Here is an 18,788-nt window from a genome sequence, read left to right on the forward strand (position 1 = left end):
AGAGACAGTCTATAAACCCTGGACAGATGTACGGGGTACAGATAACAGTATATAAACCCTGGACAGGTGTACGGGGTACAGAGACAGTCTATAAACCCTGGACAGGTGTACGGGGTACAGAGACAGTCTATAAACCCTGGACAGGTGTACGGGGTACAGAGACAGTCTATAAACCCTGGACAGGTGTACGGGGCACAGAGAACAGTCTATAAACCCTGGACAGGTGTACGGGGGTACTGAGAACGATTGTCAATGACAAAGGAAGAATGGAAGCTTAAGACCTTGTTACACAGACAACTTTCTGTTTGTGACCAGGAAAGACGACGTAACACTGTTGGAGGAAAAGTATTTTATTATTCTTTATTTCTACAAGAAGCATATGTGATTACACATTTACACATATTGTAACCAAATAGAATGCATGCATTTTCCAGTTTTATACAAGACATACACGTAACAACAATATCCTGATACGAATGGAACATCTAGCTGTAGATAATACATCCCTGCTGTTTTACTACTGTTAAACAAATACAAGATATGGTATTTGATTCGGTATCAACTATTAGATTTCAGCATCGACAGTTTCAGTTTGAATTCATATACATAATACTACGTTAAAATGAATACGCCTTTTGTGTACGATTTCTGTATTGAAAGTTGACTAGTACCGAGGAATTTATTCACGTGCTTACCTTGGTAATTTCTGAACTAGTTTTTGCCTGCTATGTTCTTGTAACCTATTCAATCCAGGTACAGAGTAAAGCACCTCCCCATCACAATGATCGGATGCTTTGCCAAATTAAACATATAAGATATAAATAAATCCACACAAATATCATTTTAGAATATTGATACCGATATGTTCTAAATTACCAAATCTACTTGATTTACATGCTGTCTAATTATGTAGAGAACGTATATGAACACCAACATGAAGTAAGGTTGATTCTGTGATATTAATTCTTTCTACATCTGTGTTACATATTCGTCAATATAACGTCGCATATCTGTGGCAAATGGGGCATTATTATGTAACAACATCGGCAATATGGCGGACTTCCAGTCGGTTGAAAAATAAATGGAAGAATGTGATGATAATCTCAGATTATTTCTTATATGACAGAATATGTACCATATATAGAACCTCGATTGTTACGCTATTTTGTGCCCTCAGGTTATAAGGACAGGGTCTTTTAATGCACCTGCGACATCATACTAGCCAACTGCATCTTTGTCATATCCTATGCAACATCGATGTGTTTCACGCGAGGTATTTCTGACAAAAGATCGCAGTTTGAATTTTTCTTAAAACCAATTTACGATAAATGGCTTACCAAGGACAGATATTGCTGTATTGGTTGACAATTCTTAGCTTAAGACATTAAATAACAAGTATCTAAGCGATTAACCAGTCTAAGACAACATCTATCTTTTAACTTTTACATTACTATTATAATGAGTAACACGGATAAATATATAGATAAAACATGCATATTTACAATGTGACTATATCTGATATAGGTGAGGAAGTTAGGTAAAAAAAAACACCCGAAAACAGAAAATGGGCTTTTTCTTACAACTTATCGACTAAAGATATACACATTATATCGAAAGACATAACAACATAAAAAATGACTGTATACTTCAAGATGATTCTATCCTGTAAAAATCGGTCTTAACAAACAATATGTAAACACACAATACAAAACAGCCACAACAAAAACCTGTGGATAAGGCTCCCAATAGCCCTGTCTGGTCTAGGGACTGATCTGATTATACGATTAGTCCTTGACACTGATAACAACGACAGCGGTCTAATTATACGTGTATGAAGTTTCATGAAAATTTGTCTTATAATACGTCACATAATTGTTTTTCATACAGAAGTTTTTCACCAGAATCTATCAGAAATCCTACAGAAGGTTTTCACCAGAATCTATCAGAAATCCTACAGAAGGTTTTCACCAGAATCTATCAGAAATCCTACAGAAGGTTTTCACCAGAATCTATCAGAAATCCTACAGAAGGTTTTCACCAGAATCCATCAGAAATCCTACAGGTTTTCACCAGAATCGATCAGAAATCCTACAGAAGGTTTTCACCAGAATCGATCAGAAATCCTACAGAAGGTTTTCACCAGAATCGATCAGAAATCCTACAGAAGGTTTTCACCAGAATCGATCAGAAATCCTACAGAAGGTTTTCACCATATCAGAAATCCTACAGAAGGTTTTCACCAGAATCTATCAGAAATTCTACAGAAGAAAATATTACAACATATTTTTATAGTAATTTTCTGAAAATATGGTTTTTGCCAGAGACCTGTATATAGGTCTCTGTGTTTGCCAACCATTTAAGTGAAATCCATATTGACCCTGTCGAACTTTAGTTGAATTTGTCCAAATTACTTTTAAGGAAGACAGGTTGTTTTAACATAGGACGGGTGGCAGTGTATTCTACTTTTTGATGACAATAACTTTGATCTTTGACTGGTATTGCAATTGTTTTGTATCAATTATCAAAGGAATGTTTGAAGCAAACATACCCGTGATGTTTCCCCGAAATCAGTAGGAAATGAGCCCGGTGACAAGGAGTGTGACAGACGGACGAACAGGACATGATACGTCAAGTGTTCAATTGGGGAAAAGTGAAGCCACCTAATCCCTCAAACAGACCGGTGGTAGGATCAAATACGATGTCGTACTGAAACCATCAACCAATCAGAGCTGCTGAAATTTGTTCGGCGTAATGTACAGAAAGCATAACATATTTACTCAAAATGCATGAAATAAAAATTATATAAAATCGTATATGTAATATATATTAAACAGTAGTAACACAATTAAATTTAGGAGTTCTCAACACAGATACATCGTCGTTAATGTTCGGTTATGATTTCACAAACACTGACGAAACATATTACAGGGAAGGTGACAGGAAGAAGGCCGTGGTGTACAATTAGCATGGTTATTACATTACTGACTGAGAAGAACTTGATCTGCACGAAAAGGAACAAAACGAATATTGTCACGATGTTAATACTATTATAACAATGATAATAGCTAAAAGCTTATTGGCTTGGTCAATTGATACTGGTAAGCACACTTTGCGCAAAAATATCTGTATGACTAAATATATTTATAATACAAGTCAACAAAACATTATTAAATGTAAACTTAACTGAGCTTTAAAGTGAAGTGATATCAACGGTTATGTATGGCTAATCAAACATTACATTGTCAAAGTTGGATTTCACACCTCATAGGAACTTTGTGTCAGTCTATCACGTTAATCATTTTCCTTATTAACTTTCAGTGCAGTACGTTAAATCCCGATACTTCGAAAAATATAATACTCGTGATTTCTAGGGCCACAATCTTCTTCCTAAATTTAACTTACAGTACATTTCAGTTCCCGTGTTGATATTTTAATTATCTGATGGTCTTAGTTTTTACTTTCACTGACGAAAACATGATACAAATTGTTGAATGAAATCATGTAACATGTACATGTATCATACAACCAACACCAGGATAACGACCCAACATCCAAGCCATCAAGTCGTCGCGATGTCACGATGGAGCGCCATTTCTCTCCTGGATTGGTATGGTGTCTGGGCCGTATATAGCGTTACAATGACAGCTAGACAATCGGACAATGATAGACCGGGGCTTAACTGGTCAGTTTCCGGGACGAACGCACCGCTTTATTTCATTCCACGCTAGTCTCTGGCAGTTTGATGGCCACACGTGGAGCACATTTGGCGTCCTGTGGCATTCGATTTTTTCAGATAACTCAATATCAGGTATTTTATGAATGTGGAAACATATAAAAATATTTAACAGTTTGGAACAGATGTGAACCATCAACTTAGTAATCCACTCCCAGTACAACAAACAGCTAATAACAAAGATACCGCCAGGAGAACACTGTCTACATATAATAGCACGCCACTGGCAGAACATATGCAGCCTGACTTGTTCATCAGAGGTAGAAATGTGTTCCAGAACGCCATCTTTCTCGGCTTGAAGTTTGGGTGGGCCTGTATGTTCAGTTCCTCCTCGTCCAGGAGGAGGCGATTGATTGAACGAGTGGATGTGTTGTAGATCAGATACGGGGTTTCTCCGTCCAAGGTCAGGAATCTAAAACACAAAATGAAATGGTACATTAGGGAACTATAATTAAGTTTGTATGGCTATAACATCCTCGGGTCATCAAATGATAAATACAGCAATTGTACGTAACACAAATATTCAATCCCTTGCTGTCTTGAGAAGAAATATCATGCAGCGTATTGATATACTGAATAAAGATATGACCAAGGGCTTTTAATATTCAACAAGATATATGAAGTACATTCGTTTTTTTCTTCGAAGCAAACTAGAAATAAGTTCTGCCACGGCAGTATATACATCCATGAATGTTTAGATAATCCAACACGTAGGATAGAGACTATATTTATTCGTCCAATATCCTCATATGCTAGCAGTCATTACAGTAAAATATAAATATCCTGTCATAGTGTACTAAGTTAAGGGGATCATGGGGAGAAGACTAAATCACTGTAATGACCCCAACACATAGACCAACAAGCTAACATTCTTATATACTAGTCTCAGTAATAGCATTACAAAATGTCAGTAACTGAATCTACTCCAGACCCCGTTAACAGTGATACGGCAGATACATGGTACCTTTGACCAATAATTCGCAACCACAGTTTCGAACTTATTTCTCTCTCATTACTTTGACATGTTGCTATTTTCCGTGCTACACAGTGACGCCTACATGATATTGATCACCTTTGAGAGAAGGGCCTTATCTTAATATTGAAATAAGTGTATATCCTTGGCTGACATAATTTCATATTGAAATAATCATACAAAACACGGCAGTTTTGAATAGTTATGTCTCCTTTTGCCTTTTTTGACGCGTTAACATCTTTTACATGTACATGGATAAACACAGACACACGTACTTTATATCGAATTACGTTATAATTCCTTCAGACGTATTTCCTTCACAAATGTTTAACGAATATACATTTCATCAGCTTCGGACCTAGTAATGTTGTATACCAAATGAGGTTTAAGATTTCGCATCAGTATTTAAAGATTATGCCACCATAATCATTGCAGCTCTTCTCACCTCGGGCCGTAGTCTTTATCTATATAACACTGTTTCCTTTCAGCTCAAGGATGCTTCACATCAAATTAGATTAAATGACATCAGTCTAGCAAGACTTTGTGGTATGTGAGCTAAAATGAGGTAATTTAAATCTAAATACGCAGAGAAGGATTTGTTTGTTGAGGCTTTTATGTCCTCGCCAGGGTCATATGTGCGCGGGAAGCAGAGAAGGGAATTATGCTTTTGTACCTAGATATGCGAACATTACAACAACGATCTCATATCATGATTTAAAACAAATTTAGCACTATTTCAAAATTGAAAAACGTATCTACATGGTAATGTTATCACGTTTTCTAAATAACATTACACTTTATGATAATTTCGGATTATAGGGAAAATTAATTTTATCATTTACAGTAAAAAATTATTAATAAGAAGAAAATGACTACGTAAAGTTGAGCATGTAGTGATATAGAATAGATGACTGAAAAAAAATTATGTTTAATGAATTATGCCGCCAAAACTATACAAAATGCTTTCAAGATAAATACTACTTAGTGGTTATTTTCACATGAGGAAGAACTGAGGACATATTTCAAATGTCGATGGTATAGCGAAGGAAAAGTGTATCAAGTTGATTTGTTCAATAACTGTTGGCGGATTTGTTTTGGTGTAAATTGTCAGAGGTAAATTTCCACCCTCGATCAATGTTTGGACTGTACATTGTCAAAGGTGGAATTCGGTCCCGGATCAATGTTTGGACTGTACATGGTCAAAGGAGGAATTTCGCCCTCGATCAATGTTTGGATTGTGATAGGTTGAATTCAGTCCCGGATCAATGTTTGGACTAAAAATTGTGAGAGGTGGAATTCCATCCTAGATCAATGTTTGGACTGTGAATTGTGAGATATGGAATTTCGCCCTAGATGTGAGAGGTCGAATTCCATTCTGGATCGATCTTGAGGCTGTAAATTGTAAATTTTGGACATAGGTACAATAGTAGGACAAAGGTACGGACAATAGGAGGGCATAGATACGGACAATAGGAGGACATAGGTACGGACAATAGGAGGGCATAGGTACGGACAATAGGAGGGCATAGGTACGGACAATAGGAGGGCATAGGTACGGCCAATAGGAAGGCATAGGTACGGACAATAGGAGGGCATAGGTACGGACAATCGGAGGGCATAGGTACGGACAATAGGAGGGCATAGGTACGGCCAATAGGAAGGCATAGGTACGGACAATAGGAGGGCGTAGGTACGGACAATAGGAGGGCATAGGTACGGCCAATAGGAAGGCATAGGTACGGACAATAGGAGGGCATAGGTACGGACAATAGGAGGGCATAGGTACGGACAATAGGAGGGCGTAGGTACAGACAATAGGAGGACATAGGTATGGACAATAAGAGGGCATAGGTACGGGCAATAGGAGGGCGTAGGTACGGACAATAGGAGGGCGTAGGTACGGACAATAGGAGGGCATAGGTACGGGCAATAGGAGGGCATAGGTACGGGCAATAGGAGGACATAGGTACGGACAATAGGAGGACATAGGTACGGACAATAGGAGGGCATAGGTACGGGCAATAGGAGGGCATAGGTACGGACAATAGGAGGACATAGGTACGGACAATAGGGCATAGGTACGGACAATAGGAGGACATAGGTACGGACAATAGGAGGGCATAGATACGGACGATAGGAGGACATAGGTCCGGACAATAAGAGGACAAAGGTACGGGCAGTAGGAGGGCGTAGGTACGGGCAATAGGAGGACATAGGTACGGACAATAGGAGGACATAGGTCCGGAGAAAAAGAGGACAAAGGTACGGGCAGTAGGAGGGCGTAGGTACGGACAAAAGGACATAGGTACGGACAATAGGAGGGCATAGGTACGGACGATAGGAGGGCATAGGTACGGGCAATAGGGCATAGGTACGGACAATGGGGAGGGGACATTGGTACAGATAATAGGGAGGGGACATTGGTACAGATAATAGGGAGGGGACATTGGTACAGATAAAAGGGAGGAGACATTGGTACAGATAATAGGGAGGAGACATTTGTACGGATAATAGGGAGGGGACATTGGTACAGATAATAGGGAGGGGACATTGGTACAGATAATAGGGAGGGGACATTGTTACAGATAATAGGGAGGGGACATTGGTACAGATAATAGGGAGGGGACATTGGTACAGATAATAGGGAGGAGACATTTGTACGGATAATAGGGAGGAGACATTGGTACAGACAATAGGGAGAGGACATTGGTACAGATAATAGGGAGGAGACATTGGTACAGATAATAGGGAGGAGACATTGGTACAGATAATAGGGAGGGGACATTGGTACGGATAATAGGGAGGGGACATTGGTACAGATAATAGGGAGGAGACATTTGTACGGATAATAGGGAGGAGACATTGGTACAGATAATAGGGAGGAGACATTGGTACAGATAATAGGGAGGAGACATTGGTACAGACAATAGGGAGGGGACATTGGTACAGACAATAGGGAGGGGACATTGGTACAGACAATAGGGAGAGGACATTGGTACGGATAATAGGGAGGGGACATTGGTACGGATAATAGGGAGGAGACATTGGTACTGACAATAGGGAGAGGACATTGGTACTGACAATAGGGAGAGGACATTGGTACAGATAATAGGGAGGGGACATTGGTACAGATAATAGGGAGGAGACATTGGTACGGATAATAGTGAGGAGACATTGGTACGGATAATAGGGAGGGGACATTGGTACGGATAATAGGGAGGAGACATTGGTACTGACAATAGGGAGAGGACATTGGTACTGACAATAGGGAGAGGACATTGGTACTGACAATAGGGAGAGGACATTGGTACAGATAATAGGGAGGGGACATTGGTACAGATAATAGGGAGGGGACATTGGTACGGATAATAGGGAGGGGACATTGGTACGGATAATAGGGAGGGGACATTGGTACAGATAATAGGGAGGAGACATTTGTACGGATAATAGGGAGGGAACATTGGTACGGATAATAGGGAGGGGACATTGGTACAGATAATAGGGAGGAGACATTTGTACGGATAATAGGGAGGGGACATTGGTACGGATAATAGGGAGGGGACATTGGTACAGATAATAGGGAGGGAACATTGGTACGGATAATAGGGAGGGGACATTGGTACAGATAATAGGGAGGGGACATTGGTACAGATAATAGGGAGGGGACATTGGTACAGATAATAGGGAGGGGACATTGGTACAGATAATAGGGAGGGGACATTGGTACGGATAATAGGGAGGAGACATTGGTACGGATAATAGGGAGGAGACATTGGTACGGATAATAGGGAGGAGACATTTGTACGGATAATAGGGAGGGGACATTGGTACAGATAATAGGGAGGGGACATTGTTACAGATAATAGGGAGGGGACATTGGTACAGATAATAGGGAGGAGACATTTGTACGGATAATAGGGAGGGGACATTGGTACGGATAATAGGGAGGAGACATTGGTACGGATAATAGGGAGGAGACATTTGTACGGATAATAGGGAGGGGACATTGGTACAGATAATAGGGAGGGGACATTGGTACGGATAATAGGGAGGGGACATTGGTACGGATAAAAGGGAGGGGACATTGGTACAGATAATAGGGAGGGGACATTGGTACGGATAATAGGGAGGAGACATTTGTACGGATAATAGGGAGGGGACATTGGTACAGACAATAGGGAGGAGACATTTGTACGGATAATAGGGAGGGGACATTGGTACAGACAATAGGGAGGAGACATTGGTACAGATAATAGGGAGGGGACATTGGTACAGATAATAGACAGGAGACATTTGTACGGATAATAGGGAGGGGACATTGGTACAGACAATAGGGAGGAGATATTTGTACGGATAATAGGGAGGGGACATTGGTACAGATAATAGGGAGGGGACATTGGTACAGATAATAGGGAGGGGACATTGGTACGGATAATAGGGAGGGGACATTGGTACAGATAATAGGGATGGGACATTGGTACAGATAATAGGGAGGAGACATTGGTACGGATAATAGGGAGGGGACATTGGTACGGATAATAGGGAGGGGACATTGGTACGGATAATAGGGAGGGGACATTGGTACAGATAATAGGGATGGGACATTGGTACAGATAATAGGGAGGAGACATTGGTACAGATAATAGACAGGAGACATTTGTACGGATAATAGGGAGGGGACATTGGTACAGACAATAGGGAGGAGATATTTGTACGGATAATAGGGAGGGGACATTGGTACAGATAATAGGGAGGGGACATTGGTACAGATAATAGGGAGGGAACATTGGTACGGATAATAGGGAGGAGATATTTGTACGGATAATAGGGAGGGGACATTGGTACAGATAATAGGGAGGGGACATTGGTACAGATAATAGGGAGGAGACATTGGTACAGATAATAGACAGGAGACATTTGTACGGATAATAGGGAGGGGACATTGGTACAGACAATAGGGAGGGGACATTGGTACAGACAATAGGGAGGGGACATTGGTACTGACAATAGGGAGGGGACATTGGTACAGACAATACTCTTACTATCAAAAGTGGTAACTTTAAAATGTAGAAAAGTTTATATATCCAAATGATTCATTCCTACCCATGTTTTACGAAGTTGCTCCATAGTGTCATCACGGTTCGACTGGCCTCTTTGTCCGTCTCGCTGTAAGTGTAAAGGGGATGTCCAACCAAAGGGGCTCCGAATATGTAAAACAAATCTCGGCCGTGCGGAACACCTGGAAAAAGATATGAATACAACCGAAATGATTATTTTTGATCGAATGGTCAATGCCTGATGAACAAAAGGAAAGCATCAAAACTATTCTCTGGTACATATATAATGAGGTATGTACATAATTATAAATCATATTGAAAATAAACACAATTATTCATCATTTAATTTCATACCCTTCCATTTTGGCCCTGGTGCTAGATGCGATGTGTGCTCAAATCGAAATAGAAACAAGCGTCTGGTCCATTCAGCCATCATGTTAGCCATGTTGATCATCGGGGCAACGAATACCAGGTCGCTCTCCATCTGAGGACAGTATGACATAAACCTTACCTCAATTACTGATTATAAATAAGGTCTCCATCTGATGACAGTATGACGTAAACCTGTCCTCAATAACTGTTAATAAATAAGGTCTCCATCAGACGACAGTATGACATAAACCTGTCCTCAATTACTGTTAATAAATAAGGTCTCCATCAGACGACAGTATGACATAAACCTGTCCTCAATAACTGTTAATAAATAAGGTCTCCATCAGACGACAGTATGACATAAACCTGTCCTCAATTACTGCTTATAAATAAGGTCTCCATCTGACGACAGTATGACATAAACCTGTCCTCAATAACTGTTAATAAATAAGGTCTCCATCAGACGACAGTATGACATAAACCTGTCCTCAATTACTGTTGATAGATAAGGTCTCCATCAGACGACAGTATGACATAAACTTAACCTTAATCACTGATTTTAGATATCCATGTGAAGATATCATACCTATCTGATTTTAGATATCCATGTGAAGATATCATACCTATCTGATTTTAGATATCCATGTGAAGATATCATACCTATCGTGACCAGCTTCTAGCCGACATTCCAGTATGTACTTTAATCAACGAATTCAATTTGGTCGTTGAAGTCATTAGAAACCCACCTATGAGTGCACGGAAACGTTTATGACTCCTAGCGTTTTCTTGTTTAGCTTCATTTTCGTCATTATATGTTGACATTCTCGTGAGTTTGTCCTAGTAACTTCATAAAATGCGATTTCAAGTTTCTAATATTGTGACCTATTTGTGAATTATTGGTTTATACGATAAATCTATCAGTGTGACGACTGTTGAAAACTACAGTGTTATTACATGTTGTGGAAACATCTACATAATTAAACAGCATAGAGAGACTGAGTGGTCAGTGTGGATTACCACGCTATGCCATATTGTATGTGTCCATTTACACAGCTATAATATACATCAACTCTATCAGTATTATAAGAATCTTTATGAACATCCAATTGTATACATAAATATCTGATGTATCCACATATCAGTGTAATGTCTATGCTGAGGTAAATATTGGTATCTACACTACATCTTACAACTATAATACCCAGGGAGCTACTAGTGTTAACCTCAAGATGGCATCCAACAAAGCTACTACGAATGTTGCCAAACGGAGAAGAGAGAATAGCAGTAGGGAAAGGCTAAGATGTCCCATTTGTATGAAAGAAATAGGTGAACTCGATCTGTCACTCTCCTGCAATGTATGCGAGATGTGGTTCTGTCAACAGTGCTCTGACCTTGACACCGGAGTATTGAAGGTAATCAAAGAGAATGATAGTTTGACATGGACATGCAGAATTTTAGCAATTGAAAAAAGTCTGGATGCTATAAAACATCAAACAAGTGAGCGGTTGTCAAGCTTGAAAGCATTGATCAAGTCATTGAGTCCAGAGTCGAGTACAAGACAAATACAATCAAGGACGGTCTTCTGACTGATATTAAAAGTCAAGTAGAAGAACAAGTATTAAGCTGCTTCAAGAAATGTCAGGACCAAAAGAACCGGGAACTCAATCTGATGGTTTACAATCTACCTGAATCAGAACTAGAAGGAGGCCAGGCCAGGAATATAGAGGGCAGGAAAGAACTAGACAGAGTAACAGAACTCCTTGTAATAAGGAATCTAAGACCAAAACACATTATAAGAATTGGTAAACCAGGAGCCAACAAAACACGTCCAGTCAAACTTGTATTTGAGCAAAAAGAGGAAAGACGCCGACTTATGGAAAAGGCACCAAATATTAGAACACTGCAAGATGAACACCTGAGAAGAGTTGTAGTTGCCAGAGATTACACACCAAAGCAGAGGAAAGAAAGTAAAGATTTGCGAGATGAACTGCAAAGAAAAAGATAATGGAGATTACTGTTTTATTATAGGTGGGAATATAATCCGAGCCATTGGTCCAGTTCCCAAACCAAAAGGATGGAAATCTCCAAGCCTACCTGTAACGCCTGTGCATTCAATCACTCCATCTAGTCTAAATCAAATCAGGCCAAGAAGTACAACTGGACAGAGAACAACCAACCCAGTAAACATACCACCAAATACGCCTGCTAGTGGTCACCACAATGAAAAAATGTCACTGGTCACACAAGGGATAGGTAGAGGATTAAGATACCAACATTCTCCAAGCAGTCTGCATATTCAAACCAACGACGTCTTCACTCAAAATACTCTACACGACTCACATATATTCAATGACAGCGAGTTCGAAACAGAAGATACATGCGAGTCAATTGAAGGAGAAAGCGAAGAAGAACCAACACTGATATATGGAAACCAATCTGTGGTAGAGAACATGGATCGAATAGGAGAACAATAGGAAACTAGTTTTAACAGCACAGTCACTGTAGATAAAGCACACACTCACAGAGTCTTATACAGTAATGTGAATACCCTGTTAAACAAAAGGAACGAACTTTTACATGCAATTGAAGAAGCGAAACCATCAATTATATCCTTAACAGAAGTTCTTCCAAAAAACAATTCAGGTGATCTAGACCCATGTGAATTTGCCCTAGAAGGTTTTGATTTGTTTTTAAACTCCACAACGGAAGGTAGAGGAGTCTTGTTGTACATAAAATCAGAACTTGAGGCAACCTCATAGATATGCAATTCAATTAAATGATTTGGTGAAAAGTAAAACTAAAAAGTGCGGATAAACTCCTGATTGGCTGTATTTATAGAAGCCCCTCCAGTTCAGAAGATAACTCCAAAAGGCTACATTCTGTAATAAAAGAAGCAATCGGAAATGCAAGCCACATCATAATAATTGGCGATTTCAACTATAGGAGTATAAACTGGCAACTGGAAACAACAACAGACCCATTAAATTCACATGGCTATGGTTTCTTAGAATGCCTGAAAGACAGTTTCCTCTACCAACATGTCACTGAAAACACAATATACCGCCATGGAAATGAGCCAACACTATTTGATCTCATCATATCAAATGAGGAAGGTCTAGTTAGCAATATTTCACACAAGCCTCCACTAGGAAAAAGTGATCATGTGGTAATTTCATTTGACCTCCAGCTGTACACTCCTAATTCAACTGAAAATCAAGAACCGAGGTACTGTCTGTACAGGGTAACTATGACAACATGAACAGAGTACTTGCTGAGATCAATTGGGAAGCAGTACTTCACAGTAAAGGAACATGTGAATCTTGGGCTATCTTGAAGGATAAAATTAAATAATTGATTATTACAAATATACCAGATAGTAGAGGTAAACCAAGACGAGGTACGTCCCAGTGCATGAACGGCACTACAATTGATGCTCTAAAAATGAAACGTAAATGTTGGAATAAGTACCTGAGGAACAGGAACCAAGAAACATACGAACAATACAGAGAAGCCAGAAACATCGCCACCTCGACACAAAGACAATCAAAGAAAGAATTTGAAAAAAAGATTGCCACCGACTTGAGAAAACATCCAAAAAGCTTCTGGAAGTATGTACACACCAAAACAAAATCAAAGGTAGGAATATCTTTCTTGGAACAAACAGACGGGAACACAGCGACAGACAATAAAGAGAAAGCTGAAGTGCTGAATGAATGCTTTAGCGTCATATTTACAGCAGAGGATCTTGATAACCTACCAACAACTCCAAATCTTGACCCAAAAGCCGCTGTCCTAGAGAATATAGAAATCGGTCCAGAAAAGGTCATCAAGAAACTAGAAAATATCAACACCACAAAATCACCGGGACCAGACGATTTACACCCTAAAGTGATCTATGAACTGAGGGCTAGTATAGGTAAGCCATTATCTATCCTTTTCAATAAGTCCATTGAAGAGGGAATTTTGCCACACGATTGGAGAGAGGCCAATGTCACTGCTATTTATAAAAAAGGGAATAAAAAACAGCCGTCCAACTACAGACCAATAAGCCCGACTAGCATTATAGTAAAGATACTTGAATCAATTATCAGAGATGAGATCATGGAATATCTTGAGACCAACAACAAACTGTCATGCTCCCAGTATGGATTCAGAAAGGGACGATCAACAATACTCCAGTTGTTAGAAGTTCTAGACGAAATTACCAAAGTTCTGGACTCCAAAAAATGTATGGATATAATTTACATTGACTTCCAGAAAGCATTCGACTCAGTTCCCCATAAGCGCCTTGAATTAAACCTAAAGTCATTGGGAATAAGTGGTGCACTGTTGTCATGGATATCAGCGTTTCTTAGCAACCGTCGGTAAAGGGTCAAAGGTCAATCATCAAGCTGGACAGACGTGCGAAGCGGAGTTCCACAAGGGAGCGTACTCGGGCCGGTACTCTTTCTTATCTTCATCAACGACATTCCAAACGGTACAAGATCCACTGTCAAACTATTTGCAGATGATACGAAAGTGTACGGCCTCAGTGATTCGGAGCAAGACACAACCATCATCCAAGACGATTTAGACAAACTACAGTTGTGGTCAGACAAATGGCAGATCAAATTCAACCCCTCAAAATGTTCTAGTTTACACTTTGGCCAAAACAATAAGAAAACCAAATATAAACTGAAAGAACAGGAAATTCAAGGAAACTCTGTGGAAAAAGATCTGGGTGTTTTATTTGATACAAAACTAAAATTCAGTGCACAAGTCGCATCCAGTGTCAAGAAAGCTAATTGCATGCTAGGCATCATCAAAAGATCATTTGAAAATTTGGATAAATTCATGTTAACAACCCTGTTTAAATCTCTCGTAAGACCCCGACTTGAATATGCTGTCACAGTCTGGAGCCCGCAGTTAAAAAAGACATTGTAGCAATTGAGAATGTCCAAAAGAGAGCTACTAAACTGGTCAGGAATATATCTCATCTCCCTTATCCAGAAAGACTCCGTCACCTCGGGCTCCCATCACTCCAGTACAGGCGGAAAAGATACGACATGATTCAGGTATTCAGAATCCTTAATGGGATGGATGTGACTTCAGAGGATCTATTACAAATAACTGGAGAAGGCAGGACAAGAGGACACAATAAGAAATTGGCAAAACCACACACAAGGCTAAGCATCAGAAAAAAGTCATTCCCAGCCAGAGTTGTCGATGGCTGGAACAGTTTATCATCGTTAGTTGTCAATTCACCATCAATCAACTCATTTAAAAGCAACCTCAACAAGCACTGGACTAACAAGGCGATCAAGTTCCACCCATCCTGCTACGTGTACTAGTTTAACAACGACCCGCCAAAATACTCTGTATAACACCTACTACCTATACAGTCTATACATGTATATATAGATAGTGACCGTAGATACAGATGGTGTGTTAATAGTCTAAATATGAAACTGATCACCAATTCGTTTTTTTTATTAATGATATTTGATGACCGTATTGAGGAAATTTGAATTTGAACTACCATATTTTAAATGAGGAATCTACTATACTTGATACATGATTGAGCATGCGTACTGTAAATAGAATAATAAAAACAGGTGGTCAAGAAGCGGACACGCTTATAAGAAGACCGATGACTGCTATTGCTATTGCTATTACCTGACCATTGGCTTAATGACTAATTAGCTTTTACTGGTATGACTAGCCCTGACACATTAGCATATCATGTACGAGTTGTTAGGTACTGTGTTAAACACTGGCCAGTGAACACAACCTATCATTTTTTAACAATACTATTTTCTTAACAATATTAGGTTTTCAACAACACTATCTCTTTTTGATGTCATTTAAGGTAAACATGGGAAAAAAATAACCCAATGTGTGGGAAATTCAAAGAACTAGGCACGACGCCCAGTTGATCATTATGTACCTTACTGCTCTACAAAGGATAACACTACCAAATGACTACACTATCCGATTTATTTACGTATCCAATTAATACCCGAACATATTATCCCAGAATAAAATGAGACTCCCATTGTCTTAATAATCAACCCGTTTTGCACAGAATACACTTAAACTTGTTTTTACAATGTGCAAAATGCAGAGCCTATTCCAGATCCGGTGTATGTTATTAAGTTTGATGGAAAGTTTGACTCTATATATTCCTTCAGCATGCAATTTATTTGGCGTCAGTTGGATAATATTTTTAGTATGATATCATCACTTTCATCTACTTATATCATCGATAACACACTCATATTATCCCCCTTCCTTGACATATCTCCGATTATATCTGAAGACGTCGAAGGCCTAGCTTTGATGTGAAGGAGGGAACACCGGGGAGTTTCGGAGTGGAGGGATACCCCATCACTTCCACGTAATGCTTTGATAACACGATATTCAACAACAAAATCGTTTGTACTGAAATGTAATCTCCTGTAATCATATTACATGCGGCCATTCCGACTAATGGTTGTTATCTCTCATTTATAATAAGGTCAGAACATACTTATGTAAGCCCTTCAGGATACCTATAATAGTTTAATAACCTGTTGTATATCGTTAAGGTGTTATCAGCCACAGATACCATTATCTATACTGACAGGGAAACTCCTGTGCTGAAGTTATTCATTATCAACGGAAATTACAAGTTTTACTGGAACAAAGAACATTGTAAAGGTTGACTCTGTACAACAGTTTGGTGTAATAAATGGTCCAGATATCCGTCCTATTTTAAAAATCATCATATGTAATTACAAGCGCTCGGAGCTTTCCCAAAAATAGTACACGGAACATACATTATAGCTTTAGACACTCAGGCTATCTTTAAATATCTTTAATATACAGCTTAAACGGCTAAATCTCAAATCGCCCAAGGCATTTGATTATTTTCAAGATGAAAGTAAGGCACCAAGTAAAATAACTATTCAACATACAAGTTAAAGAAGGTGTTGTAAAAGAAACAAAATCATTCTACACCGAAAACTTGGCTCACGAATACCTTGACTTGTTTACACATCATAAAATCATTTTACACTGCATATTTCATTCATGAATACCTTGACTTGTGTACACACTATATAATCATTTTACACTGAAAATTTCATTCATGAATGCCGTTACTTGTGTACACATTATATAATCATTTTACACTGAATATTTCATTCATGAATGCCGTTTCTTGTGTACACTGAATATTTCATTCATGAATGTCGTTTATTGTGTACACATTATATCATCATTTTACACTGAATATTTCATTCATTAATACCGTTACTTGTGTACACACTTTATAATCATTTTACACTGAATATTTCATTCATGAATGCCGTTTATTGTGTACACATTATATAATCATTTTACACTTCATTCATCACTTTTGTACACGTCTGATAAACATTCACGTTCATAACATACTACAGGAGGTACCTCTATAAAGTTGAGGAGTGATTCATTTTCCCGGCGGAAGTAGTTCCAGTTAGAGTACTCGTGTAGGATCAGCTCTGTAACAAAGTGTCACTCAACGTCAATAACAATCATATTAATATTACAGCTCTGTAACAAAGTATCACTCAACGTCAATAACAATCATATTAATATTACAGCTCTGTAACAAAGTGTCACTCAACGTCAATAACAATCATATTAATATTACAGCTCTGTAACAAAGTATCACTCAGCGTCAATAACAATCATATTAATATTACAGCTCTGTAACAAAGTATCACTCAACGTCAATAACAATCATATTAATATTACAGCTCTGTAACAAAGTATCACTCAGCGTCAATAACAATCATATTAATATTAATGTCCATTTAATCTGACTATTCATTTTTTGCAGATGAACCAGATCTGGCATAAATTATACCAAGGTAAATATGTTGTCTAGTATGCTATTCTGCTCATTTGACACACGCCCCAGACTCGTTTAACTTAGGACATATTTACTTCTCCCTTTCTCTATCCTATACCGTACAGGTGGAGAATAGCGAGTTAAATAACTTATAACTCCCGAAAATAGACGCTATTTTAGCACATTGTTGAGTTTTTATTCTTATAAAAAAATGACAGGAATTCACATAATCCATCGAAATGGAATAAATGCTTCCGCCGAATGTACACAGCAGGTTAGGACATTGAGAGAGCAAGCAAGACTAATTGACTACAAACAATTCAAATAAAGTCACGATACGCAAATGTAGCTGTGGCATGCAAATTGATTTAGAAATAAGTTAAATACTTAAGTCTGTTTCCATATGTGATCAGTTTAGTGCTGCTGAAATCTCTTTGAGTAAAGAGGACCCCTAGGATACATATATTGTGTATATAGGTAGTAGATCACAGTAGGATAGCCTGACCTAGGGTGATTTTGTTTTGTTAAGCGGGTAAAATGAAAATATAGATGTATACCAAAATGGGTATACTAATTATGAAGTTTTATATACAGGCTTCACCTTTGTTAAAAAAACAAATGGGTTTTATATTATAAATTTCCGGATTTTCCGATGTTGTGATTAGACAGGAAATTTAGTTTTACTTGCAGCAAAAAAGAAAGAAAAAAAATGGTGTGTAGCAGACGAGGTAAGATAGCAGAAATCCTAATGATGAACATATGACAAAACAAGATTAATTCTGTCTTTGGGATAGAGCT

General features: G+C 38.7%; 1 protein-coding gene across 1 annotated transcript in view; it reads right to left on the minus strand.

The window, feature by feature from the left end:
* Positions 1 to 334: 334 nt before the first annotated feature.
* Positions 335 to 18,788, minus strand: part of LOC117324885 (carboxylesterase 5A-like) — a 92,879-nt gene continuing 74,425 nt past the window's right edge. Inside the window, exons 7-10 of the mRNA XM_033880713.1 lie at positions 17,564 to 17,637; positions 10,118 to 10,247; positions 9,810 to 9,945; positions 335 to 4,145 (exon numbers count right to left, since the gene is read on the minus strand). Coding sequence (XP_033736604.1) covers positions 3,869 to 4,145; positions 9,810 to 9,945; positions 10,118 to 10,247; positions 17,564 to 17,637 — 617 coding nt within the window. The 3' untranslated portion in view covers positions 335 to 3,868. The remainder of the gene's footprint in view (positions 4,146 to 9,809; positions 9,946 to 10,117; positions 10,248 to 17,563; positions 17,638 to 18,788) is intronic.

Source organism: Pecten maximus, chromosome 4, assembly GCF_902652985.1.
Source record: "Pecten maximus chromosome 4, xPecMax1.1, whole genome shotgun sequence".
In the NCBI taxonomy this organism is placed as follows: Eukaryota; Metazoa; Mollusca; class Bivalvia; order Pectinida; family Pectinidae; genus Pecten; species Pecten maximus.